General features: G+C 37.1%; 1 protein-coding gene and 1 long non-coding RNA gene across 2 annotated transcripts in view; one reads left to right on the plus strand and one right to left on the minus strand.

Moving 5' to 3' along the window:
• The window catches only part of WDR72 (WD repeat domain 72), a 199,119-nt gene that overhangs the window by 27,685 nt on the left and 145,474 nt on the right, over positions 1-25,960 (plus strand). Inside the window, exons 3-13 of the mRNA XM_053670098.1 lie at positions 220-326; positions 6,841-6,919; positions 7,975-8,149; positions 8,820-8,896; positions 9,916-10,035; positions 10,980-11,125; positions 11,509-11,605; positions 16,158-16,299; positions 18,244-18,489; positions 20,317-20,537; positions 23,395-23,590. Of these exons, the coding sequence (XP_053526073.1) occupies positions 220-326; positions 6,841-6,919; positions 7,975-8,149; positions 8,820-8,896; positions 9,916-10,035; positions 10,980-11,125; positions 11,509-11,605; positions 16,158-16,299; positions 18,244-18,489; positions 20,317-20,537; positions 23,395-23,590 (1,606 nt within the window). The remainder of the gene's footprint in view (positions 1-219; positions 327-6,840; positions 6,920-7,974; positions 8,150-8,819; positions 8,897-9,915; positions 10,036-10,979; positions 11,126-11,508; positions 11,606-16,157; positions 16,300-18,243; positions 18,490-20,316; positions 20,538-23,394; positions 23,591-25,960) is intronic.
• Positions 12,110-13,942, minus strand: LOC128628140 (uncharacterized). The gene is made up of 3 exons (XR_008392470.1): positions 13,855-13,942; positions 12,568-12,706; positions 12,110-12,264 (listed from the first exon to the last, which is right to left on the minus strand). It is a non-coding gene; the product is annotated as an uncharacterized LOC128628140 (long non-coding RNA).

The raw sequence follows: 25,960 nt of genomic DNA on the forward strand, positions 1-25,960 counted from the left end.
AAAACCAAAAACAAACAAAGTGATTTGTGCAGCATGGTATCTTTATTTAGAAGTTCTGTGGATTTTGATATGCCACATATCAGTTTTCCTGACTATGTACAGCAAAACATATTGTAACAGGATTTACTTAGCAGAATTATGAATATATATGTAATGTCATGTTTATATTCTCACCAAAAAGTTTACAGCTGTTTAAAAGCTTATCCTTATCATTTTCAGATTTCAGCAAAAGAACTTCTGTTTGGTCATTCTGCTTCAGTAACCTGTTTGGCCAGAGCAAGAGACTTCTCTAAACAGCCCTATGTCGTTAGTGCTGCTGAAAATGGGTAGGTGTGGTACATGAAACTCTGTGCCTATCTCTTTCCTCTCTAGTTTAACAGCTGATGTGGTACAGAATTCTAGGGCTGGAGAAATCTTGGCAATGAACATGTTCCTTTTACATTTACAAAAGGTTAGGTTTTCAATGGCTGAGTGATTTATGTGATGGTCCCAAGGAACGTAATCTGTACTATGACTCCCAATACTTAAACATCCCAATGTGTGCATCAGGTTTTTTAGCAGCCTCACTGTGTAAATCGCACCTATTTTGGAATGGAAAATGGAAAAGTCTGGGTCCTTGTCTTATTCCATGAAGCAACTCACTTTGAGCTCTTAAGTAAAACCATCCATGCCTTTGTAGTTTTGTAAAATAATTCAATAGTTACAATCTTCACATTGTACACTTGTCTGAAATCATTATGAAGTGAACAGAGGAGAGGATTCAATTGTAAGTGGAATTGAGGGAGAGAAAAGAAAAAGGAACATAGATAGTAATTTGGGCTGTGTTTCATAGAAATGAGGTTTGTTTCAATGAAGTGGGACTCGGCTGTAGGAAAAGGCCCCATGAATGGAAGAGCTACCAAGAGTTATTTGCCAAAGTATACTCAAGAATGCAAAATTGACTTAGCATAGGTTTGTGAATGAGGGATAGGGTTACAGGATGAAATAAGAGAACTTCTCCTTTTCTTGTTTTTAGTATGAGGAGAAATTATATGGCTTTAAATTCTGAGAGCCGAAAGAATGAGGAATTAAGTGTCCAACTTGGAGAAACTAACTAGTTTATAACAAAATGGCTAGTGGAACTGATATCAAAGTACTTATTCTCATAGCTTATACCAGAGAAGTACTTATTCCCCTTATTGTTATACTAGACTACATTTTGAATAAGGCTAACATGGAATGGCCCAGTGCATTCTCTTTTAATGCTTTCTGGTAGCTCCAGTACGATAGGGCTGCCACAAAGCCTGCTAGCCATGCTGGGATAGTCATTCACACTCTCAAGAATTTGGGGAGTGGTGGTGGACTTTTTCTGAGACTACTTGGAGAACTGAGAAAAGTAACAGCTCAGTGAGAAATAGATCTGAAAAGTAACCAAGTTCCAGATGGAAGTTTTTGCCCATAGTCCTCTACCTCCAAAAAAGAATCTAGGGTTAATGAACAGATTCTTGATGATTGATGAATTCAGCTGTATGAACCCTGTAAATATGACTGTTACATAGCCAAAGAGTCTGGTTTGGTCTTCCTTTTCCAATATGACTTGAATTTCTAGAACTCTGTTCGTTTGGTGTCCAAAACTTATCCTGCATCTCTAATATATTTCTTAGAGCTACTGCATACTTAGCATCTAATTTAATATGCTGAAAGTTATTAAATTTACTAGGCTTGGACTATTGTTACCCAAACAGCAATGTGGGGTTTTTCGTTTGTTTGTTTTTAGTTTTCAGAAGTCCCAGGAAGTGTCTGGGGGCTGGGCCTTTCTGCCTCTGAGATGATCAAGGGGGGATCAGAGTTGCCTCATGACTCAGTTTTTCTCCCCCCCACCCCAAGGTATCACATCATGTGTGGGCACAGGAATCCCAGTGAGTTCTAGGGTAAATAAAAGGAAATAAACTCTTGGAGACAGAATGAAAAGGCATCATTTACAAAGGAATGTTAATTCAACTGAGAGCTGACTTCTCAACAGTAAAATAAAACTAGATAGCAGTGAAGTATCTTAAAAAATTGAGAGAAAATAGCTATCAACATAGAAGTATATGTCTTGCAAAGATATCCTCAAAACATGAGGACAAAATAGTAACATATAAGTCAAATATTAATAAAACTTTCAATTATTGCCAATAGACCCTCTATAAGCAACAAAACTCTAAATTATATTCTTCAGTGAGGACAATGATTTCAGAAGGAAAACCTGATCTGGGAGAAGAATATTGAACAAAGCACAGCAAATATTTTAAAAATTAAATAGACATAGATTATAAGACACAATAATATTATATATACTCCTTATCCCACCTCCACACAATCCTAAATCAAAATTGCACAGAATAGTGTACTGATGAGCTCCCATGTGTTTTGGAGTTTTAGAGGTGGGTAAAAATGCTGATTAACTTTAGACTTTAAGCTAGATGTCCATGGTGACATTTCCAGATTAGATACTAAAAAAAAAATAGACAAAAGAAATAAAAACAAAATAAACAGAATGCATAACCTTTAACTTAAAAAATGAACAACAATATTTAATACAAATAAGAAAAGAAATGGGACAGATGGAAAGCCCAGAATAAGATAGTTGAAATAACTCCAAATAGAATAGCAATCAAAATTACATAAAGGCACTAAGTCCTTCAGTTAAATTATACAAATTGGCAGATAAATTTTAAAAAAGAAACAGCATATCATTTTTTTCAAAAAAAGAAACAGCACACAGACATTGAAAAGTTAAAAGTGGATGGAAAAAGACTTATCAGATAACTACAAACCAAAATAAGGTTGATATAGCTCTATTAATTTTTCATGTCAGTAAATATACATAGTTAATAAAACTTTGAGGCAAAAAGTCTTGGTATTAATAAGATGGTTTGAACATATTAATAAAACTTTTAATCACCGGCAAGAAATGAAACTAAAGAGATAAGCAGGCACCCAATTCTGGAGGCTTGTTGGAAAGTGCTCCCCAAACCGGAGCTTGCATCAGAATACCTGCAGAGTTTGTTTAAATACACATTTATGGGCCCCATGCCTGGAGGAATGGGTTCATTAGGTCTGGCTGAAGTTCAAGAACTTGTGCCTTGTAACACATTCCTGGACAATGCCAGACAGTTCCAGGACAATGCCCATGCTGCTGGTTCAGAGACATGTTTGGAGTAGAGAGTCCAAGAACATTAGTGTCCCTGGGCGAGTGTTTACTGATGCCCAGGCTTCAACCATGGAAAGCGTAACGTAATTAAGTCTGGCTTGATATCTGGGTTGGGTCCCAGATATTAGTATTTTTTAAAAGCTCCATGATAATTCTACTACACAACCTGAGTTTAAAATCACTAGTTTGGAGATAGACACCTAAAAAACAGGTTAACTAACCAGGAGCTTTTCAAAATTCCACATGCCAGGATCCCAACACAGGAGTATGAAATTAGAATCTCAGAGGGTATTTTTAAAAAATATTCCCAGGGCCAAGATGGAGGTATAGGTAGACACACTGTGCCTCCCTCACACAACCAAAAAGATGACAACAACAAATTTAAAAACAACCAGAACCGATAGAAAATCAACCAGAACTGATAGAAAATCAAATTTCATGGAAGTCCACCAACCAAATAGTTAAAGAAACATTGATACATACCAGTAGGAGGGGCGGGGATGCATAGTGAGGCAGAGAGGACCCTCAGCAAGGCAGTGGATTGCAGACTGGGTGGTCCAACATTTTCATACAGATAAACTGGGAGGAAAAACTAGGGAGTGAGACAGACCGCGCAACCCAGGGTTCCAGCACGGGGTAATAAAGCCTCAAACCTCTGATTGAAAACACCTGTCAGGGTTGAGGAAGTGGGAGAAAAGCCCAGCCTCACAGGAGAGTTTGTTGGAGAGACCCACAAGGTCTTAGAATGTACAAAAAACCACCCACCTGGGAATCAGCACCAGAAGGGCCTAATTTGCTTGTGGGTAGCAGCAAAAGTGACTGCCAGCTGGCAGAGAACTAAACAAGTGGCTTTGTTCCCACAGTAACTTGGATTGCCCCACCCCGGTGAACACCTGAGGCTCCGCCCCTTACTATGTAAAAGGAGCCTGAGACCAAAAAAATAAAATAAAATAAAATAATATATATATATATAGCCCAAATGAAAGAACAAATCAAAGCTCCAAAAAATACAACTAAGCAACACACAAATAGCCAACTTATCAGATGCACAGTTCAAAACACTGGTAATGAGGATGCTCACAGAAATGGTTGAGTATGGTCGCAAAATAAAGGCAAAAAATGAAGTCTATGAAAAATTAAATAAAGAAAAATGTACAGGAAACCAACAGTGAGGGGAAGGAAGCTGGGGCTCAAATCAACAATTTGGACCAGAAGAAAGAAATAAGCAGTCAACCAGAACAGAATGAAGAAACAAGAATTCAAAAAAATGAGGAGAGGCTTAGGAACCTCCAGGAAAACTTTAAACTTTCCAACATCCGAATCATAAGAGTGCCAAAAGGAAAAGAGAAAGAGCAAGAAATTGAAAACTTATTTGAATAATGAAGGAGAACTTCCCCAATCCGACAAAGGAAAACAGGCTTCCAGGAAGTCCAGGAAGCTCAGAGAATCCCAAAGAAGTCAGACCCAAGGAAGCACACACCAAGACACATCATAATTACATTACCCAAGATTAAAGATAAGGAGAGAATTTTGGAAGCAGCAAGAGAAAAGAAGACAGGAGTTCTACCTACAAAAGGAGTTTTATTGAAACTTCTACCTACAAAGGAGTTCCCATAAGACTATCAGCCGATTTTTCAAAAGAAAACTTACAGGCAAGAAGGGGCTGGAAAGAAGTATTCCAAGTCATGAAAGGCAAGGACCTACATCCAAGAGTACTACCCAACAAAGCTATCCTTTAGAGTGGAAGGGCAGATAAAGTGCTTCCCAGATAAGGTCAAGTTGAAGTTCATCATCACCAAGTCCTTATTATATGAAATGTTAAAGGAACTTATATAAGAAAAAGAAGATTGAAAATACAAACAGTAAAATGATAATAAATTCACAACTATTAATAACTGAAGCTAAAAAACAAACAAACAAATAAACAAACTAAGCAAACAACTAGAACAGGAACAGAATCACAGAAATGAAGATTGAGTGGAGAGTTATCAGCAGGTCAGTGAGAGAGGGAGAGAGGGGGGAAAGGTACAGGGAATAAGTAGCATAAATGGTAGATAGAAAATAGACACAGGGAAGTTAAGAATAGTATAGGAAATGGAGAAGCCAAAGAACTTATATGTATGACCCATAGACATGAACTAAAGGAGTGGAATGTGGGTGGGAGGCTGTGTGCAGGGTGAAGGGGAATAAAGGGGGGGATGGGACAACTGTAATAGCATAATCAATAAAATATGTATATTTAAAAAATAAAAATAAAAAAATTTCCAGGTGACTGTTGATACACAGATAAATTGAGAACCATGCTGATGACAATTTTTTATAGAAATAATATTTTATATTGATGACTGCTTATGATTCTTTTTTTACTTTTGACATATTTTTATATACCTATGAGATACATTATTTCAGATTCTACCATTCTTTCAGTCTTATATTTCAGATACAGATTTTTTCCAGTTATAAGTTTTATTCCCCAAGTTATTTTTAGAATAAAGTTTGATATCAACACAGAGAAAAAAACATGAATATTCTGTTCCTGGAACATGGTTGGTCAACCTCAGTACTAAAGACATTTGGACCACTGAAGAATTCTCTGTTGTGGGGACCATCCTGTACATTATAGATGTTTAGCAGCATCCCTGGTCTTTCTCCACTAGATGCCAGTAGTGCGTCCCTAAATTGTGGCAGCCCGAAATATCTCTAAACTTGGCAAACATCCTTTGTGGGGCAAAATCACCGAGGTTGAGAATTGTTGATTTAAAGATTGAGTCCTGGTGTTTGACTAGAAAAACAAAAACAAAAACAAAAGCAAACAAGGCCACAAATTACTAAATGCAGTGAAAATTATTCGTCCTCATCTTATTTTCTTAATAGCAGCTTCTCCCTGAAAGCCAATAAAACTTTCATTTTGTCCATGGGACATTTTGTTTATGTTTTGAAACTGTCCAAATGGAAGAATATTTTACCCACCAATTCTGAAACAGCCATTCTGGTTTTCGTGAACAGAAATCATAGAGATTTAAATTGCTTTCGCTAGGCCTATTTTGCAGTTGTTACTTTATAACTATGTCTATCTCCTTGTAACATATAGGTAATGATGTAATAGTTTTCTAAACAATAAGCATTTTTTAAACATTAAGTGGCATGGATCATTTCAGGATTTTAGGAGAAGCAAAGAAACAAATCTCATCATTAATAGACCACACGTGGCCTCTTGGTGGCACTGTTTATTTTTACAGAAGAGCTGCCTCCACTCCACAAACACAGCCCTTGATGCATTATGCTTTTCAGAATATGTAGTTTAAGTTCAGTGAAATAAAGCGTTTCCAAGAGGATGCAGCTTCCACAGAGAGAGCGTTGCACTGTCACTAACAGGCTGCGATAGCTGTATCCCCACAATGTGCTGTAGGTCAGGTTGGCACCAGGGTAAGATCTGTAGGCTGGCTGCAGGTACAATTACCCCCACACAAAAAAAGACACAGATACAGTGTGTCATCCCTGCTAATGACCACAACATTTCCTTGCCCAGTAACCTGTAACAAAAAGCCACATAAACAATCAGGCCTCTTTTAAGTGCGGCACTAAAGAAAAACTTGGTGGCACAAAAATTATTCCAGCCAATTGAATGGAAATGACAGAGAATAATACGAGGTTGTCTCTGCCAGGGAGATGTGTGTTTGGAATGTCACCAACGGACAGTGCATGGAGAAGGCCATACTTCCTTACAGGCACACGGCAGTCTGTGTAAGTACAGCACCTTCCTTCCGAACAGCACTGGGTTCTGCAGCCCCTTCAGGGCATTGCTGGGCACACATTGGAAGAAATGTCTTTCGAGAATACTCTTTCCTTGAACGTTTTATTTTGTCATTGGAGTATAATATGGTCAGTTACCATCTTTTATTTTGATGTTTTTCTTCCCCCAAAGCTATTATTCAGCCAATTCTTTCTATTATTTTTGTAGATTTCAATATAGATACATTTGAATGATAATTTTCTTATTTTTCCTTAGGTACACTCACAAAACACACACAGAGAGACACAGATACAAACATAGAAAGATCCCATTTTAGCGATGTGCTATTTTATAAAGGAAAATGTGTTCTTTTCCTTGTCTCCAATTTTAATATTTTGGGGGTGGATAGATTCTTCTTTTCTGAATTAGTTATTCATGAAGAGATCAAGAGGCATAGTCATAACCTTTGTAATCATTTCCAAAAATGTAAAACCGATTTTGGCCTTTGGTAGATGGACTCCCAGCGTATATGTACAGTAGCCACAGGGTCGCAGTGGTGCTGACAGGTTTTCCTGTTTCAGCGATTGCTCTGAGCATTGACGGCCTGCACTGGGATACACACAGACGGTCTTCTGGGGCCCAGACCCTACGCAGAGAGGGAGTTGCAAGGGTAGACCATATCACTTCATCTTTAAAGGAGGACATTCTCAAAACTCATTCAGGACCAGAGCTCCTCAAATACTCTTCAAACACTTCTATTTCTTCTTAACATACAACGTAACCAGGTTGTTAGAATAAAGAACCTGGTATTCAGAATAATACTCCTTCTTCACAAGTGAGCCCCCTTTCTCTAAAAAAAATTATGAAGTATAAGTGAGGCAGAAGTGCTAAACTGATAACTTTAGAAGTATGGAAAAACTTAACTAAATAAAATTTAGTTGCTATTCATACTAATCCCTTCACTGAATAGATGATAAAATTTAAATTCAGAGAAGTTTTCACCACAGCCAAAATTATGTGAATTGCCAGTGATAATGAATTTTTTGCTTGAATTCCATTTGCATAGTATTACCACTGCCCCTTCCGGATGACAGGAGAAGGCTGGCTTCTGTGCTGCGGAGAATATCAAGACATTGTTATAATTGATGCCAAAACCTTGGCTCTTGTTCACACCTTCACATCATCTCAGTCTCCCGATTGGATCAACTGCATGTGCATTGTTCACTCCATGAGAATTCAAGGTAATGGGTCATACATAATACTGAGAGACTACATGTAAAAATATGACTTTTGAACTATTTGTTAAGTTATTGGGCAAGAGGGTAGAGTACCCCTTTATATTTCCTCGTTAGTGGGGATAGCTTCCTAAGCCAGATCAAGAAAAACTGGAAACACCCAGATGGGTGGTTCAGGTTGTTGGAAAGTGAACAAGAGGTTAAGATGATGAGGAAAGAGAAGCACCTATGTTTCCACCACCCAGTTTTGCTTGGTATATTTTTAAAAGTGACAAAAATGGGTTTCTTGTGGACGAGCAGGACTTGTGTAACTTTCATCCTGCTGTATCTTCCAGATGTGCTAATGGAGGGAACTTGGTGTCTGTAGTGAGCAACTGCATAGGAAGAGGAAGGCTGGCCCCACACAGGTTTCTGAAACAGGAAGGTGTCGTATTGCCGACTGATGCTGTCGGCAACATGAGAGCTTTTAGTACTGCTCTTCTTTCACATGGGGGCCACTTTGAAATGTTAACACAAATTCAAAACCTGATCTAAAATGTTTATTTAAAGAAACAGCAAAGCTGACTATATTTCATCTGCATAGCCGTGCATAATCCTTAAGTGACAACGACACAATCTTTACATCAAAAGGGTACAGCAGTGGTCAGCTTATGTGCAACCTTTGCTGTTTTTACAGAAGATGCTCTCCTGGTGGTATCAGTGGCTGGTGAGCTTAAAGTGTGGGACCTCTCTTCATCTATCAACAGCATTCAGGTTGGCTTGTGAAATTCCTTTATATCCTCCATGTTTATTAAAAGGTTTTTACACTTACAGGCGTAGTACATGCTTATTTTAGAAGTTAAAATAGTATAGACAAGTATGTATACATTTTACCCTCATGTACTTGCCCCATCCCTCTTCCTGCTCCAAGTGCCAGGGGTGGGCACTGGTAACAGCTGGATTATGTTCTTCCATCCTTTTCTCCATGCATACACAACTCTTTTTATCTACACCACACATACTGATTACATTTTAATTAACAATAAAAATCATAGATAGATATATTTTTGACCCTTACAGCAAAAGACCCTCTTTTTTCTGGGTGTGTGAGCAGTGGCTGGGAGATGATTATGAACAGCTGGAGGTCACATACACTGGGAGTCTAGTATATTCTCCTGCTGCCTGACTTTAGGCTACAAGTTGAGGTGATGGACAAAAGAACATAGTATTTTTTGTGCTGGTAACAAATCGTTTTGGCTGTCCCATTGTGCTCTGGGCTCTCCTTAGGAACATCTTGATTGAGGAAGCTCAGAAATTGTACTGGCATCCTGAACTCAAGAAACACACCCCCAGCATTTTCGGAAACTGATTGGCAATACAGTATTCTGTGATGACCACTCTTCTACTTTTTCAAAGCGCTTTGTATATTTTCTATTATAGCAATTAAGAGACTGCAGGGGTTTTTTCTTTTCTTTTTTTTTTTCTTTCTTTTTCTGGTATGTCTTTCTGCCAAGTCTGAATGTCAGTAACAACACTCTCAACACCCAGCCTAGCCTCCCACGGTTGTTGAATGATTGTATTTACATAATGAATCCTTGAGTCCAAGTGGGTTTCCTGCTAGTGGTGTTTTTTGCAAAGTTAACTTCTTCAGAAAATTATAAAGGAAACAGGTACTTTTCATTTTGTAATAATGGTGTGATCTAGGTCAGGTGTTCAGAGAAGCAACTCTTCTGATATAGTCACATATAAATTACCTGGAACTAGTATTAAAATGTTTTTCGTTCCTTTTGAAGGAAAAGCAAGATGTCTATGAAAAGGAATCCAAATTTCTTGACTCCCTGAACTGTCGGACAATACGATTTTGCACATACACGGAGAGACTTCTATTGGTGGTATTTTCTAAATGTTGGAAGGTATTGTAAAAGAACCTAATAAATACCAGAGATATACAAATGTAATTTTTAAATTTTTCTTCTTTAGTACAACAGTTATGAGACTATGATTTAAAATGTGACACAAACTCTATATAATATCATTACCAGAGCATGGATGACCTAGCTTTTATGACTGACTTTTGTTAATTTTTCACTCCTCACATTTAGCTGTTTTGCTTCTCAGGAGATTATAGTTGTAATAGGAAATGCTCATATTATTAATAATGACCATATTTATAATTAGCATTTATCTCTAGATTATTTCCAAAAGTTGATGCTTGTCCTGAATTAAAAAGAAAACTAATACTTTTCACCTACATAAATTGGTCTTATTTATAGATTTGTTTTCTGCTTTGTCACAACACTTGCTTTTAGGAAATACACATTTCTGTTTTGTAAATATACTCACTGATGTTTCCAAGAAGATCTTTCTAAAAAAGTTAAGTTACCATCACATGATAGCATCTTCTAATGTTTCATATACCTGGCTCAGTTAATGACATTATATTGTCTTACATACTGATATATTTTAAACAAAAAAAATACTAAGTATATGATCTAGCAAAGAATTTATACTATTTAAACTTTTTGTGCAATAAATTTTCAAATGTTAAAGTTGGACTATCCATGTGGACAGAATAAAATTGTACAGAGATTTGGGGATTTCTAGTCTCTGTGCTTAATGGACATGTTAGCCAAACAGTTAACTAACCAAAACCTACCTTAGGATAAATAAGAAAAAAATAAGTACTTGTAAGATATCTTGATACATGAGTACAGTGTGGGCTGTCATTAATACTTAATGTGCTGTTGCATTAACACTACCATCTAAATAGTCTCAGCGAGCACAATTTATCTCCCATCTCAGTGGCAAATTAGATCGGCAGCTTTTGTTCACGTGTATCATTTATTTTGTGCTTTAGGTTTATGATTATTGTGATTTTTCCCTTCTGCGGATGGAGGTCAGTAGAAGTGGGCAGCTCTTCGCTGGTGGAGAGGTGCTGGCTGCTCACAGAATCATCATCTGGACCGAAGATGGTCACAGTTACATCTATCAGCTGCTGAACAGGTGGGCTCAGATGGGAGCGGCATACAAAACATTCAGGTTGGAAATGAACTTTGGGAGGTTTATTATGGAAAAATCCCTGCATGCCGCCCATGATCAAAAACCAGAACAAAACAACTTTGGCACTAGAAGATTTACTCTGAGCTTGGTAGGCTTCTGCCTTTGTATGAAACAGCAGGGGATGAAGGAATGAGATTAACCATGTATAACTTGTACAGCTGGTGCTAGGTTTTCAAAAAGTCACTTGTAATTATTAACCCAACAATTTCTAACTAGAGTTTAGAAAGTTGAATGGTAGCATCGGGCTTTTGAAAGTGGGAAGGAAAAAAAAAACAAATAAAGAAACCAAAAGTTCTAAACTTTACTATTTATTTTTTGCCACGCAGTGGGCTTTCAAGAAGCATACACCCTGCTGATGGAAGAGTGCTTAAAGAGACCATGTATCCTCACTTACTGTGCTCTGCTTCTGTGCAGGAAAGTAAGGTAATGCCAGAAAAGAGGGGCTGCCTCAGTGTTGTTTCACTCCGTGTCTCAAAGGTCTGCTTTGTCCGCAGCAGAGTCGGGACTGAAAAAATTGAATTGAAGAATGACATCAAGTCGTTAATGAGAGAATCAAAACTAACAGTTCATGGCTACTAAAGAGAAAACTGTCTTATAAAAAATCTATTTTTTCAAGTCAGATTAAATAGTACCTATTTATTATAGAAAAATTATAGATGCTTAAAAAAGGAGGCATTAAAATTTCAACTTGACCACCATAGATATTCACTGTAAATATTTTTATGTGTATCTGCTTATTCTAATTGAAGGTATTTTTAAATACTTGAGAAGTTGAAAGATTAGTACAATCATCACTCATGTATATCCTTTACCTATATTCACCGGTTGTCAACATTTTGCCATATTTAATCTCTCCATAAAGACACACACACACACACACACACACACACACACACACATTTTCAGTGACCTTTTTGATTGATGCTTTGATACAACATTAACATTCTGATGTATGTACTCCGGTTTTTAACTTTATCAAATGGTTTATGTCTTCTTTATTTTTTTAATATTGAGATCATTTTCAAATTTTTAGCTCTTCTTCTGAATATATTTTCTTGTTAAAACAAATATAATTATGATTCCTGGAAGAAAATTGAGAATGTAATTGTGAGCTTTTACTTGGATGGATCATGTCTTTGGCACTCTGTGAAGCCTGAGAACTTAAGCAGCTGTTTTATTATAGCAGTGTTAAACAAAGTGTTTGTATAACCTATTGGACTTAGTCACCAGTTAATTATCCAAAAGGTATTTTGTGGAGAATGAAGGAATTTTGAATGATGTACCAACCAAGGAAGCACGTTAATTTTTACTGAGTGATGGTTTCCTTCAGTAGACAGCATAGCTGTTGGGAATCCCATAGTTCAGTGATTGTTCTGGTAACATACCTGTGAGGTTGTGTTGCAGAGTTAAGAAGCTGTCAGCTGAAAATTAGAACTGCAGGTGCCACTGGGGTATAGGCACACTTAAGAATTATTCAACCATGTTTCTGAAGTCATCTGTGGGCAGCAGTAGAGCTTCATGTTGCTGTTGATCACAAAAGCAGGATTGTGGTTTATTCAAAACAGCATTTTTAGTTATTTTGGAAGGACTTTCCCTTTTCTCTTTACCTCTAGAACACATTTTTATAAAGCACACTTTCCCCTGAAAGCTAAATATAAGTAGTGTGCTTTAAGAACTTCTAGTCTACTGCAAATATCAACACTATACAAAACTATGAAGAAAAAGGAGAGTAATATCTTAAAAATACCAATATTATGGGAAGCTACCTTGCTTTGCTTCAAAATGTGAAGATAAAGATTTATGGGTCTTCTCTCACTAATGTTTATTTAGACAACCACTGTCATTTTTGTATTTTACTTTATTCTTGTAATCCACAAGCAATTTATTTTTAAATTTTATTTTATTGTACTTTTTCCATTCCATTTACCTCCATTTCTTTACTGTACAAGTAGGAAGTGCTTAGAAGCCAGCAATACCAATGGAATAACCTGAAACTGAAAGAAGATGCTATACCTAGTCTTGGACCCTTTGCCTTTTATTCAGCCAAGAAAAGAAAGCCAGATATTATTCTCATTATTCAAAATGTCACTGCCATTCACTAATTACTAGATTTCTTAGTTACTCTTTGCAGTTGGAAGGTAATGGAGGTGTTTTGGTGGAGTGGGAAGATGAGTTTGGTAGGCCTAGTGAGTTTAGGAAAGGGTGCTGTGTAAACATGCAGTACTGAGTGGACTGATTTTTGTTTGTCTGTTTATTTGTTTGTTTTGGAGTAATAATCATAGAATTAAATTTCAAGGTGTGATAGTAACATGCTCTCAGGGTTACCATTTGTGATGCAGAGGACATATCTGCAGATGGAGTTGTAGTAGCAAGAATGGGGACTAGCCCTTCCTTTCAGTAGCTTTACAAGGGTCTTCCTAGTTTCAAGCCATAGCTGATGAGGCCTGTGAAAGGGCTCCTGGCTGTGAAGATGAAGACCTGGGCTCCCCAGGGTCTTAGCTGAGGAGTAAGACTGATTGCTAAGGTGGGGTAATAGTGGGTAACAGCGATAGAAATGAGCGAATGATTGCAAGTAAGAAATGCGAGTGCACGAACTAAGAGTATTGACAGCGATAATGATAGTTCTCATTGTTGTCAAACATACATATTGCTTAATTTATATCAGTTCTCACCGTGTTCAGAGAGGTTCATTCACAGGATTGGAACTCAGGCAGTTTGGCCTGAGAGTCTGGTAATGGATCTTTGGAGTGAGTTTTTCAGTTGTTCTGAAAGTGGATAATGAGAATTGTTAGTAATCACTGAGTTCTTACCAAATGCCTGGCACCATTCTAAGTTCTTACCTTATCAACTAAGTCCTGACAAAAATCCCACATAGTAGGTACCTTTATCAGCCTCCATAAAACATAAATAAGTTAAAGTAAATTGTCTGAATCAAGCAATCAGCTCCTTTTATAGAGTTTATGTGCTAAAACCAGTATCTGAATCCAGGTAGTTAGCCCAAGAAAATTCACTCTTAATGACTATTTTATTACATCTTGGAGGATGGGTTCTAGTTCTTAGGATGAACAATGAGAATCCATATGGTAAGAGATTCTGAGCAGGTTTTTAGGTGACTTGCAGAACTAAAGAGGGAACTACTGGCAAGGAGATGATCAAGATGTCAAGGGGTGTGTATGAGCAAGTGAGAATTGGCAGGGCAGAAGCTGAGGGCAGAGGGGACATCTGTAGCAGGAGGATCATGGGCTGTAGGGATAACGCAGGGAGCTGGAGGGAAGAGCTGTGCTGCCACCAACTTGGGAAACACGCCAGCCTCTCTGGAGCTTCATTTCTCATCAAAACCTTGAAGGAGTTGGACTAGTCAATTTTAAGGTCCCTAAAGGCTGGGAGAGTTTGAGAAACCATTTGTCAACATGATTCTAACACCAACAATGACAATGTCTGTGAGATCTCTAAGACCCCAAATTGCCATCTGAATCTTAAAAAACCAAAACAAAATTAAATTTGTTTGGAGAACTGACTTCATAGGAACTGTTTTCTCTTCTGCAGAGCTCTCATTTTGGGGGACTATAGAGGATCATGTATCTTGTTTGCATTGTCTTGACTTAGTTTCTTATTTTCTTCCTATTTTAGTCTCCTTATTTACATAATAGGAATAATAACAATATTATTATTATTATTATATTGTTAACTTATTTCATAGCTTTGTTATGAGGATTAAATGTAGCAGTATTTTGGCCCTTAATATTCTCTAAAGGTGTATTATAAAAATTTTCCACGAATATATTTAAGTTTAGGCTTTCAAACATGTATTTTCTGACTTGAAACTGTCACTTGCTTATACTTAGTTTTTTATTTAAAAATTGTAATTACAGTTGACATTCAGTATTATATTACTTTCAGGTGTACAGCATAGTGGTTAGACATGTATATGATTTATGAAGTGATCATATCAATAAAACTTTCTTAGACATTTTTAAATCTAGCACCAGCAGTTGGCTTTCTTTGAATTGTTCCTTTTATTTATAAATCAAAAGTAGTTTTGTTTTTCTGGTCACTTAATCATTTTGATCACTTGTGCATAATCTCTACATACAATCTACCCAAAGACCGCATCTCTGCTGTGCGCAGGCACTGGGAGAGCCCAGCCTCATTCACTAGCGAAAGCACATCTTTCAGAGCACTGGTGTCCGATATTCACACTCTGCCTCAACAAAATTATAACTCTGTCTCTCTCAACATAGAGCATTAACATAAACTATAACTCTATAATACAGGATGTATATTTATTTATATTAATAACATACAATAATACATATTTGAACAATTCATGGACTCATTTTAATTTTTCTTTGCGGACACTCAGGAAATTTGAAATCAAGTATGTTCAATCTGAAATATGGTCAACAGAAAATGGAAAGTATTATATCAATTGTACAAAAGTACTATCCAGATATTAGTTGTTGCTGTTTTAACTGACCATTGGAACATAAAGAAATCAGGTCCTCTTGAGAGTAGAGTAGTGCTCTATGACAAGTGTTCCTGAGTCAGAGCTCTGGACTCCGGACCACTACCGGCCATAGTCTGTGTCACCTTGGATCAGTCTCATCCTTCACTGGCAGTGTATGCATCTGTGGAGGGATATCACTCACTTCACAGGGCTGGTCAGGCAGATCATTTAACTGAATATATGCAGAGTCCCTGACAGTGTAGATGATACATATACAGAACATGTTCGATGAATGTTAGATACCCTTATGAACTCTCTGAAGTCTGGTGGATGACATTTCTTTTTCTTTCATACAAACCTTTTTTGAATAAGAGATTATAAGAACTTGAAAAGTTTTAAACAGTGAGAGATAAATGGAAACAATTTAGTTCATCTATGAAGTTTTGTTTCTCCACTTAAAAACGGTAACTAACATTTTAAACTTAGATATTTTCCTTCATAAGAACTAATTTTTTTGTTTCAAACCAGAGCCTTCCCTTTGTGATGGGCTATATGAATGAAAGGAAAGAGCCTTTTTATAAGGTACTTTTCTCTGGAGAAGTCTCAGGCAGAGTTACTCTGTGGCACATACCTGATGTTCCTGTATCCAAGTTTGATGGCTCTCCTAGAGGTAAGATGGTCTTCACTGATAATCCCATGTGTCCTGAGAACTCGTTTATAACTAACTCCATGTTCTTCTAAGTTGAGTCACATGGGCTACAAAAAAGAAAAGTTTTCTCATGTACTACTATGCATTAGATTCCAACATAAATCGCTTATAGATCTTATACAACACAACCAATATAATACAAAATAACATTAATTTAACATGAGTGATGTTTTACTGAAGTAAAATGAATGCAGCAATAGCAATATAGGGTAGGCTGACACATCATATACAAATTTTTTATTTTGCCATGTCCCTATACTGTACCATTTTTTAACCAATTTCTCTGTTGGGTTTATCACAGCTGCTTGGAACAGCAAGCGCAGATATATTGTATTTTGCTGTGCATAATGTACACCCATGTTTTTGGCCCAAACTTTCAGAAAGAAAATCTTTTGTTTTAATTTTTAATTCCATTTTTATTTATCTATAATTAGATACTTGTTTTTTGTATTATGGAGGAATTTTGCATTTATTATTGAACATATGGTACAAGACATTTTATGGAACAAATAATTACAAAACACAAGAACAGATACAAGGTGTTTCAGGTACTCCCCATGAATAACATGCATCTTTATTTTTCCCTCAGAAATGCGGGCAAAAAAGTGTGCATCATACATGGAAAAATGTGGTAAACATGGGCACTAAAACATTTGGCAATTCGAATGATTAGATGATTTAGCTTTTGCTCATTTTAATTTTCCTTAGAATAAAAAACTGAAATCATCAAAGTAAACGTTGTGGAAAAAATTCAAACTTCTGAGAGTATGTGTTCTAGATTGGGGAACCCCATCTTACTCATTTCTCCTTATTCCAAAATCAGTGTGTCACCTCTGTGAACCCTTGTGTGGGACGCAGCAGGATCAGGGTTCCTTATAATAAGTTCAAGTTTCCATTAGTAGATAATTTCACTGGTAGCACTTTTAGTGTCCTTGTTCCAAATGTTTTCAAAATGGTTCATTTACACCTAGATTAATAACAAATTGATCAAGAGATAGACTTAGTGCTTGGTGTAGTATGTGAAAAAATCTCTTACAAGCCAGTCTTAAGAGTTAAAAAAGTATAATCTCTTACGAGCCAGTCTTAAGAGTTCAAAAAGTATACCATACCCACTGCGAAGCCGCTTGATGGTTGGCGACCCTAGGATTTTCTCATATCCGTTCTTGTTACAGTAGCAGAATTAAATGTCTAGTCAACCTTCTTTATAATTAGAACCAGAGATATTCATGACCATTCCTGGTGCTGGTCTAAGCCGTAGGGGTCACGGTGTTCACAGTCGCTGTAGCAGGTGTACTGTAAGGTCAAGGAGACCTTTTCATAGAGAAGTAGGTTAGCTTTACTTTGCCTTCCATGCTCCTGGAGGCCCACCCTCTCTCACTTCCTGAGCTGACCTGAGGCCCAGTTCAAGTGCTTGGGTGGTCAGCTACGTATAAAATGGTGACCAGTGTGCTTGGTAGCCATAGACAGTTGCCTGGGGTTATGGTATGATCTTGAGATATTCCTGTCCTTGACATTTAAAGAATAAATTTCTTCCATTTTACCTCAGACAATAAAAGACCCCAATTTACCTTCTTAACATTGGCAAGGCAAGCAGAGAACTCATGAGAGTGGTCTAACATTTTACATCACTGCAAGAGTTTCTCGGATCTTGTCAGTTGACCTAAGTCTAAAATGAACACATGAATACACATTGATTCTTTCAAGGCTCCTTGAAGGACAGAGAACCAATAAAGTTTCCTTTGTGAGTGAGGATGGCAGATGATAGGAGAACTTTCCTGCCTACAGCCCACTGTAGGGATGGCAAAAGTCTCTAGGTATCCCCAAGGGATGGTGCCTTGATGATATTTTCCAAATTTATGATGACTATATAAACCATTTTTTCATCTATGTTTGTCTTCACTTCAGAGATACCAATAACTACCACCTGGACCCTTCAAGATAACTTTGATAAGCATCATATCATGTCACAAAGTATTATTGATTACTTCTCTGGGTTTAAAGACGGAGCTGGAGCTGTGGTAGTCACTTCATCAGAGTATGTTCCAAATCTTGATAAACTAGTATGTGGCTGTGAAGATGGGACGATTTTCATCACACAGGCTTTGACTGCTGCCAAAGCAGGACTTCTAGAAGGCGGCTCTTTATTAAAAGGTGATCGAACTTTGTTTAACCCTATTTATTTGATTTATCTAAGTTTCAACTTTAACAAGGTATACTAAGAATATTTCTGAAGCTTAAAAATTGCTGGCATTTACTAATAAATTATACTTGTTTTAACATTAAAGTAAAAAAATGAAAATATCATTTTTTAAAAAATCAAACAGAAGGTTATACAATGAGAAATATGTTTCTCCTCTTCCTTGATTTTCCTGTTTCTACTAACAGCCTATGCAAATGCCTTGCTTCCCAAACCCTAGCCAACTTTTTGTGCTATTAAACATTTTAATATTTGCCAAATCAGTTGAAGAAGGCATCTTCCTGTTTAATATTTATTTCTTTGTTAATGAAATATAAATATGCTCTTATATATCTTTGTGCACTGCAATAGCAATTTATGTAGTAAATTTTCTTATGCAAAAGAAGGGAAAATGTAGGAGGTGATTGAGATTTGGAGATTTGTAGATAAATTTTTATTCCATTTTCTATTGTACAGAATCTACTTGACTACAAGGTCCTTAACAGACCAAATCTCAATTACAAACAAACAAACAAACAAAAAGCCAACACTTTACCTTGCTTCCTATTGTTCTCAGCATACTTTGGCTCTTACTAAGTGTTACTAACCTGTGATTCAGTGACTGACTGAATAGCAGGGTGAATAGCAATGAACGGAGGAGAGGTCATATACTGCTGTACAGCTCAATGGCTGCTCTTAAAAGTCAGTGCAAAAGCTTAAGACCTTAGGATTTTTTACCAAGGCTGGTTTGTCTTATCCAGAAAACAAGCAGAGGCCTACATTTGACTTGTAGATTTTATTTTCACTAACTTTGAATATGAATTACTATTTACCTTGGTTTGCTCAGGGGATATAAATGGAGGGTATACCTTATGAAATAGAAGTAACTAGTGATGCTTTCATAGAAGTAATAATGACTTTGGAGGCTCATTTTTAATTTGAGTAGAGAGAGTTTGTGGTCTGTGGTCCTTTCAACTTTCTTAGTCTCAGTTAATGAAAGAAGAAACAGTGTGGAAACTGGGTGTCAATAGCCCTGAGTTATAGCACAACTATGGTACAAAACACCCTTTCTTACCACGTGCCAGTACAAAGAAATGATGGACTTTATCTTACTTAGTTCACACAACTACAGTCTTTTGTGGAGTAAAAGTGGTAATCATCTCAGTGTTTTCAGGGGCAGTACCTGTGGCCTAGAGGGACAAAGCAACTTGTCTATGGTGACACAGTCTATTGAGTGATAGACCCAGAGAAATAAAGCCAGATCTGTTTAACAGCATACACTATGCTCTTAAACATTATGCTGTGCCTTTTCACAGGGATTCAAGTCACTTAACCCCTCTGAGCCTCAAATACTTTACCTGTAAAACAAAAAGGCAGAAGTAGGTGATCTCTAATATCTTTGAAAGCAAAAATATTCTCTGAAACTTTGCTTTTCTTTTATAATCTTGGTCATGCTAATTTAACATACAGCAGTAATGTTCTAAGATTTTTTTTGTAAAGGCAAATGTTCAAAATCATTTGTTCTTTCAGAACAGCATTTGCTATTTCATGGCACCAGTATTGGTAACTTGCCTACATCCTTAAAAGAACTAGTACATTTTGATCAACCAGCATTAGTGCTTTGTCAGTCATGATCTATCTGGCTGGCTCTTGCCTTTGAGATTGTCCAAGGGTTGTTTACTAATTGGTTAGCCAATGGCCTAGATTTTGTAGTTTTCTTACCTTAAAAATGTATATGCTGTCTCAGACTATCTCTTGAACAAAAATAACTTTTGCACTATTTGGTGTTGGTTGTTTTTCAGATTCCATTCCTTACAAAGTTCTCAAAGGCCATCACCAAAGTGTTATTTCATTACTTTATCCACATGGTCTCTCTTCAAAATTAGACCAAAGTTGGCTGGTGTCTGGGGACCAGGACTCATGTGTCATCATGTGGGATATCTTTACTGGAAGTATTTTGCATAAATTCCTTTTGGAAGCTGGTCCAGTAACAAGTCTTTTGATGTCACCAGAGAATATCAGAGTAAGTTAAGAAAAAGAGCAAAATATCACATAAATTTAAAAGTTATTTAACATTACAACTAGATAATTTTATGCATTCCTCTCTAATCTTTTAATATGCTTTTTATTTTACAGCTAATATAAAGAATTTGGTTCTAGAGGAAAGGTTTTGTCAATTCTTGGCTTTACATTCTCCTAAAGTATTTACATTCTTTTCTTTTTTCTCCTAGTTCTATCTTAATTTTTAATGGAATTATCTTTTCTTTCTTAATAAAATTATAAAAGTAGTGACACTCGATTTTAAAATAATTCAAATATATACAAGTTTACAAATTAGAAATTAACTTTTAATTAGTTAATTAATTAATTTATTAAATTTTATTTAGTTATTTTTCAAGTACAGTTTTTTGTCTATTTTTCCCATCCCAGCCTCCCCCACCCCTTGCTCCCCACCTCCCTCCCATTTCCACCCCCCTTAGTTCTCGTCCCTGTGTCCTTCCTATTTGTTCCTCCAAATCCCTCCCCCCTTTTCCCCTTAACTTCCCTTCCTTCTCCCCTCTGGTCACTATCCCCTTGTTCTCTATTTCAGTGTCTTTTTTTTTTTTTTTTCCTGCTTGCTTGTTTGTTTTGTTGTTTAGCTTCCTGTTAAAGGTGAGATCATATGGTATTTGTCTTTCAGCACCTGGCCTATTTCACTCAGCATAATGTTTTCCAGTTCCATCCATGTTGTTGCAAAAGGTAGTAGCTCCTTCTTTCTCTCTGCAGCATAGAATTCCATTGTGTATATGTACCACAATTTTTTGATCCATTCATTTACTGATGGGCACCTAGGTAGAAATTAACTTTTGCCTTCAACAATTGAAAAATGATAGTTCATTTTATTTTTCTTAAATAGATTTTTGTTTGTTCTTTTATTTATTTAACAAGTAGCAAGCTTTAACAAACTTATGAGCATCTCCTTTGTGCTGGGCAAAAGGAAATACTTTCACATGTAATTTTCTTTTCTTATGCTATGTAAACTTAAATTTCATAGATTTTATACATGTGTTAGAATAGTAACAACAACTATTGTACGTTTGTAAGTTAGTTGACTGGTTTGTTAAAAGTATTTCACCATAGTAATATTGTTTTAAAAAAACAGCTCTAAAGTAAGCTTAGACACAACTTGCCTGTGTTTTTTAGGAAGACCCAAATAAAACAATGTATCAGCAATACAAACAACTTAATTATCAGTGAAATAAATCTCACTGACTTAAAAAAATAAACACTCGTGGGCTGATTTGGGAGACCTTGCTATGACCTTTATCCCTGAGGTTGCCTTCCTTTATCTTTTTTCCTCTCGGCTGCAGGATGGTGGTGCAAGTCAGTTTCCCTCCTGATCCCTTTTACTTCTGCCTCAGTCACAGGTCATTTAACTCTAAGGAACAAGACCTATTCAAACCAAGTCAGATCAAAAAGGGAGGCTTTTGAAAGGGCATGAGAGACATTCTTCACACATCCAATATGAAACACTGCAGCAAGGACCCAGTGGAACTTAAACTTGAATATAGAAATCAAGATTACTCTCTCGCCTCCCTACCCCAAAAGTCTGCTTTTCTGAGATTTGTCTTTTCCTTCTCCCTATGACTTCATTTACTTTTACAACTTAAATACCTATGAAAAAGATTCTGATTTGCCTCGTGTGGGTGTCTAGCATACCTGTTCCTGGGCAGAGTGTCTGTGTTCATGTGTTATATGTGTGTTCACATGTGTGTTGTAAGTCCCCTGAGGTACATTGGGCTGTCCATTCTAGACACTGTGGGTTGGGCAGTTTCTCCAAGAGGTAGTACTGAGAAGGCAGTACCATCTTCCCCGTTCTACAAGTCCGGGCTTTCCCCATCTACTCACCCGCCATTTTGTGATTTTTTTCTTCAGAATCTCTGTAGTCTACTTAAAAATAATTAAGAAAAATAACATGCTTCATAATGCCCCACAGAACATGGCTAATGATGGGCACTGGGAGATTCTCAAGGGGTCCCGACTGATGCTTTAATCATAACAGCTGAAACTGTCTAGTTGCTTTGTGAAAGTGGGAGTATCCATATACCAAGGTGATTAGACCAGAAAGAGAGGGTAGAAGAGCCACTGTGTGCCCCCCTCCTCCCCTGCCATACCCCACTCCACCGTGTGTACAAGCTGTTGCACAGAGCTGCCTTATAAACCTTTCCCCGATTAGCCTCTGCAGCACCCAGCATGAATGGTCTTTGTCCTAAACTGTGTTCAAGGTAACTGCATGCTGGTTTTTTTCAAAGTTTCTTTTGAGTCTTTGTCCTTGTGTCTTTGAGCCTGAACATTCACTGGGAACTATCTAATGCTTCCCTCTTTTAGATTTTGTCTACACTGAGTTTCCTGTTTGGATTAGAATCTGTAGAGTTCTGGGAACAGCACCAAATCACATTTTGAGGCTTTAAGTGGAAAATACCAGCTGATGATACCCTTGGGCCTAAGCTTGTGCCTACAAATAGCTTCTTTTTGTGGCAACAAATTAGCTCTTGGGTTTATTTTATGCTGCATTATTTCCAATGTCTGCTTCACTGCCTGACTTTGCTGAGTGATGGTTAAGTCCATCATTTATCTTATAAGTAAGTCTGGCCTGGGATTCTCCTTTTCACTTGAATCTCTTGACCTTCCTGATGGGTTGCTGGGTTTGGAATCTCATCGGTGTTGAAAGCTCCTCTCTAGAGTGCTGTGGGGAGAAGTGCTGTAGAAAGTAGAAATTCCACTTTATAAATGAGGATTTAATAACCATTTTATATTAGTAGGGGGAAATGATCTGATTTAATTTTGAAGAAAGCATTCAACTATTTACTTACAAAGAATACTGTTCGTCTTTTCCACAGCTCAGAAGTAATCAGGTAATTTTCTGTGTGTGCGGTGACCATTCTGTGGCTCTCCTTCACCTCGAGGAGAAGAGGTTTCTCTTTTGTGCCCGGAAGCACCTTTTTCCCGTGAGGATCATAAAATGGCACCCTGTTGAGAACTTTTTAATAGTTGGATGTGCAGATGACTCTGTTTACATCTGGGAGACTGAAACAGGTAAGTTGAAAATTTACCCTTTTTTATCCTTTATATATCTATGTATCAAAACAGTTGGCTAGGTGGAGAATTCCAGAGAATATGCTGTGATGACCTCGCTTGCTTCAACTCTTGGTTGGGCTGCATTCAATGGCTTCAGTTGAGGGCTGATACGGAAAATAAGACAGAAAAGCCCACGTCAGATCCTGACCAGCCGACGATTAGCTGACAGGGCAGTGCACAGGAGTGAGCCAGATATATCTGGAAGCTATAAATAAAAACATAAGTTATCTCCTTTAATTATTAACAAGAGAGAAATTTAGTGTCCTCCTAGTTTCAAATTATCATTAAATTCTGCCTTCTTCAGCATATTCACCATCTCAGCAACATTTCGAGTTAATTGATGACCAGTAAAAATGGAATATAATTAATTACAAAACTCCAATAAGTTGAGCCAGGGAAACTGAAAAATTGAGTGGCTCGATTGAACTTTTGATGTCGTAGCAAATGCGTAGTTTGGACCTCGAAGTTTTTAAGAAAGTTTTGTTATATAACGTGAGAGTAACACAGTTCAGGCAGATGCTGGGAATGTATCAAATCAGGCGAGGTAATTAATGAATGTTGTCAGGGAAGTGTGCTGGAGAGTACATTTCTCTGAAACCATTGCATGACTTTTATTGATTAATCAGTGGTGGTTTTATGTTGGGTGTTATTAACAGACTGGATAGTTTACTATATCATAGTTTAGAGCCATACTTCACCAAAATATTTGCTACTTTCTTTACATTTGACTTCTGTGTGTTAATGATGATGGCTAATGTACCAGTGAATAGCAGGTACAACATACTCTGCCTTACAAGTGTACTTTGCTTTATAGCTTTGACAGGACTTCATGCTTGTTTCCCATTAGATTGTCGTCATCTCTAGGATAAGAGGAAAAGGTCTTATTTTCCATTTGTTTGATGAGGAACTTATAGCTCTGATTTGTAAATGTGCAACCGATTTGAAGGCCCTGTTCATGATATACACAGAATTAGGAGAGTTTTAGAATTCTTAAGTAATCTATCAGCCTGAGCAACAGTTAAGTATAATGGGTAAAATGAGCTCTAAACGCTGGGCTTGCCTACGGGTCCTGATAACAGATGGGCTATAGGACCTTGGGCAAATTGCTGGGCTTTTCCACCTGTCAATTTCCTCATCTGTGTAATGGGACTAATAGTATTGCCTTCCTTTTAGGATTAAATGGACTAATACCTGCAATACTTACAACAGTGCCTATAGGTGCTGCTAAGCCCTTAGTAATAGTTAAATATTATTACTTTTATTATTGTCATTATCATCAATGAATGTGGCAAACTTGACTGCTTGTGAAATCTGAGTCTATAAAACACATACACTTATAAATATGTGCAGTTGCATGGTTTTTAATTGTGAATACTTGCTAATCAACATTCTTCCTAGAAAATAGAATTCAGCAGGAATACAGAGATACTCAGGCACTCACATGTGTTTGTGGTCCTGTTGCACCATTATGGTACTTTTAAGGCTACACAGCTTTTTAAAAAACTTTTGTTTTGAAGGGGTGGGCAGTAAAGGAGGAAAGCCAAACCACTGGTACTTCTTGAGGCCATATTTATTACCACATTGTATTTTAATTTTATTATTTCTTTTTATACTCCCCAAACACATAATGAAATATTATAGAACATTTGAAAGATACAGAGAAACATTTAAAAAACCCAAAATTATATCTCATTGCCTAAAGGTAATTGCTATTAATATATGAATCATCTTTCTATCGACATCTTTCTATGTCAGTAAAAAGATATCTGTATTGTGTTTCAGTCATGGTCCTAGCAGGAAACTGAATTCAATGCAGGAGGGTCAAAGGAAGAGACTTTAATGAAAGGACTATTATCCGGTATGGGTAGAGATTAGGGAAAAGACAAGGAATGGAGAGTGAAGCCCGCATCACACAGACCCTGGCAGTCTTGCCACCTCTAGGGCTAAAGTGGCAAGAGGAGCAAATAGTATTACTGGAACCCAGTGTGAGCTGAAGTGAGGGGAGGAATGGTCACTCCCCGAAGTAATGGAAGGGCAATAGCTGCCACCAGAGATGCACTGAGATGGAGAGTTGGAAGAAATTCTCTTCTCTCTCCTTCTGCAGTTGCCTTTATGAGCTGAGTTCAACTAGAAGGCAGAGGAAAAGGGTGCTGAATTCTAGGCAACAGCCAGGGGCATGGAGTAGGACACCAAGGACAAGGAAAGGGTGGAGGAAGTGGTCAAATGGACAATAACCAGCACAGTGGTCATTACGGACACATCATACTATAGCTAAGGAGTCTCCTGCAGTTGGTTATTTGTATTGTTTTCTATTAAAAAGTTTGTTTT

This window comes from Artibeus jamaicensis, unplaced genomic scaffold (genome assembly GCF_021234435.1).
Source record: "Artibeus jamaicensis isolate MK-2021 breed Jamaican fruit bat unplaced genomic scaffold, CSHL_Jam_final contig_548, whole genome shotgun sequence".
Classification (NCBI taxonomy): domain Eukaryota; kingdom Metazoa; phylum Chordata; class Mammalia; order Chiroptera; family Phyllostomidae; genus Artibeus; species Artibeus jamaicensis.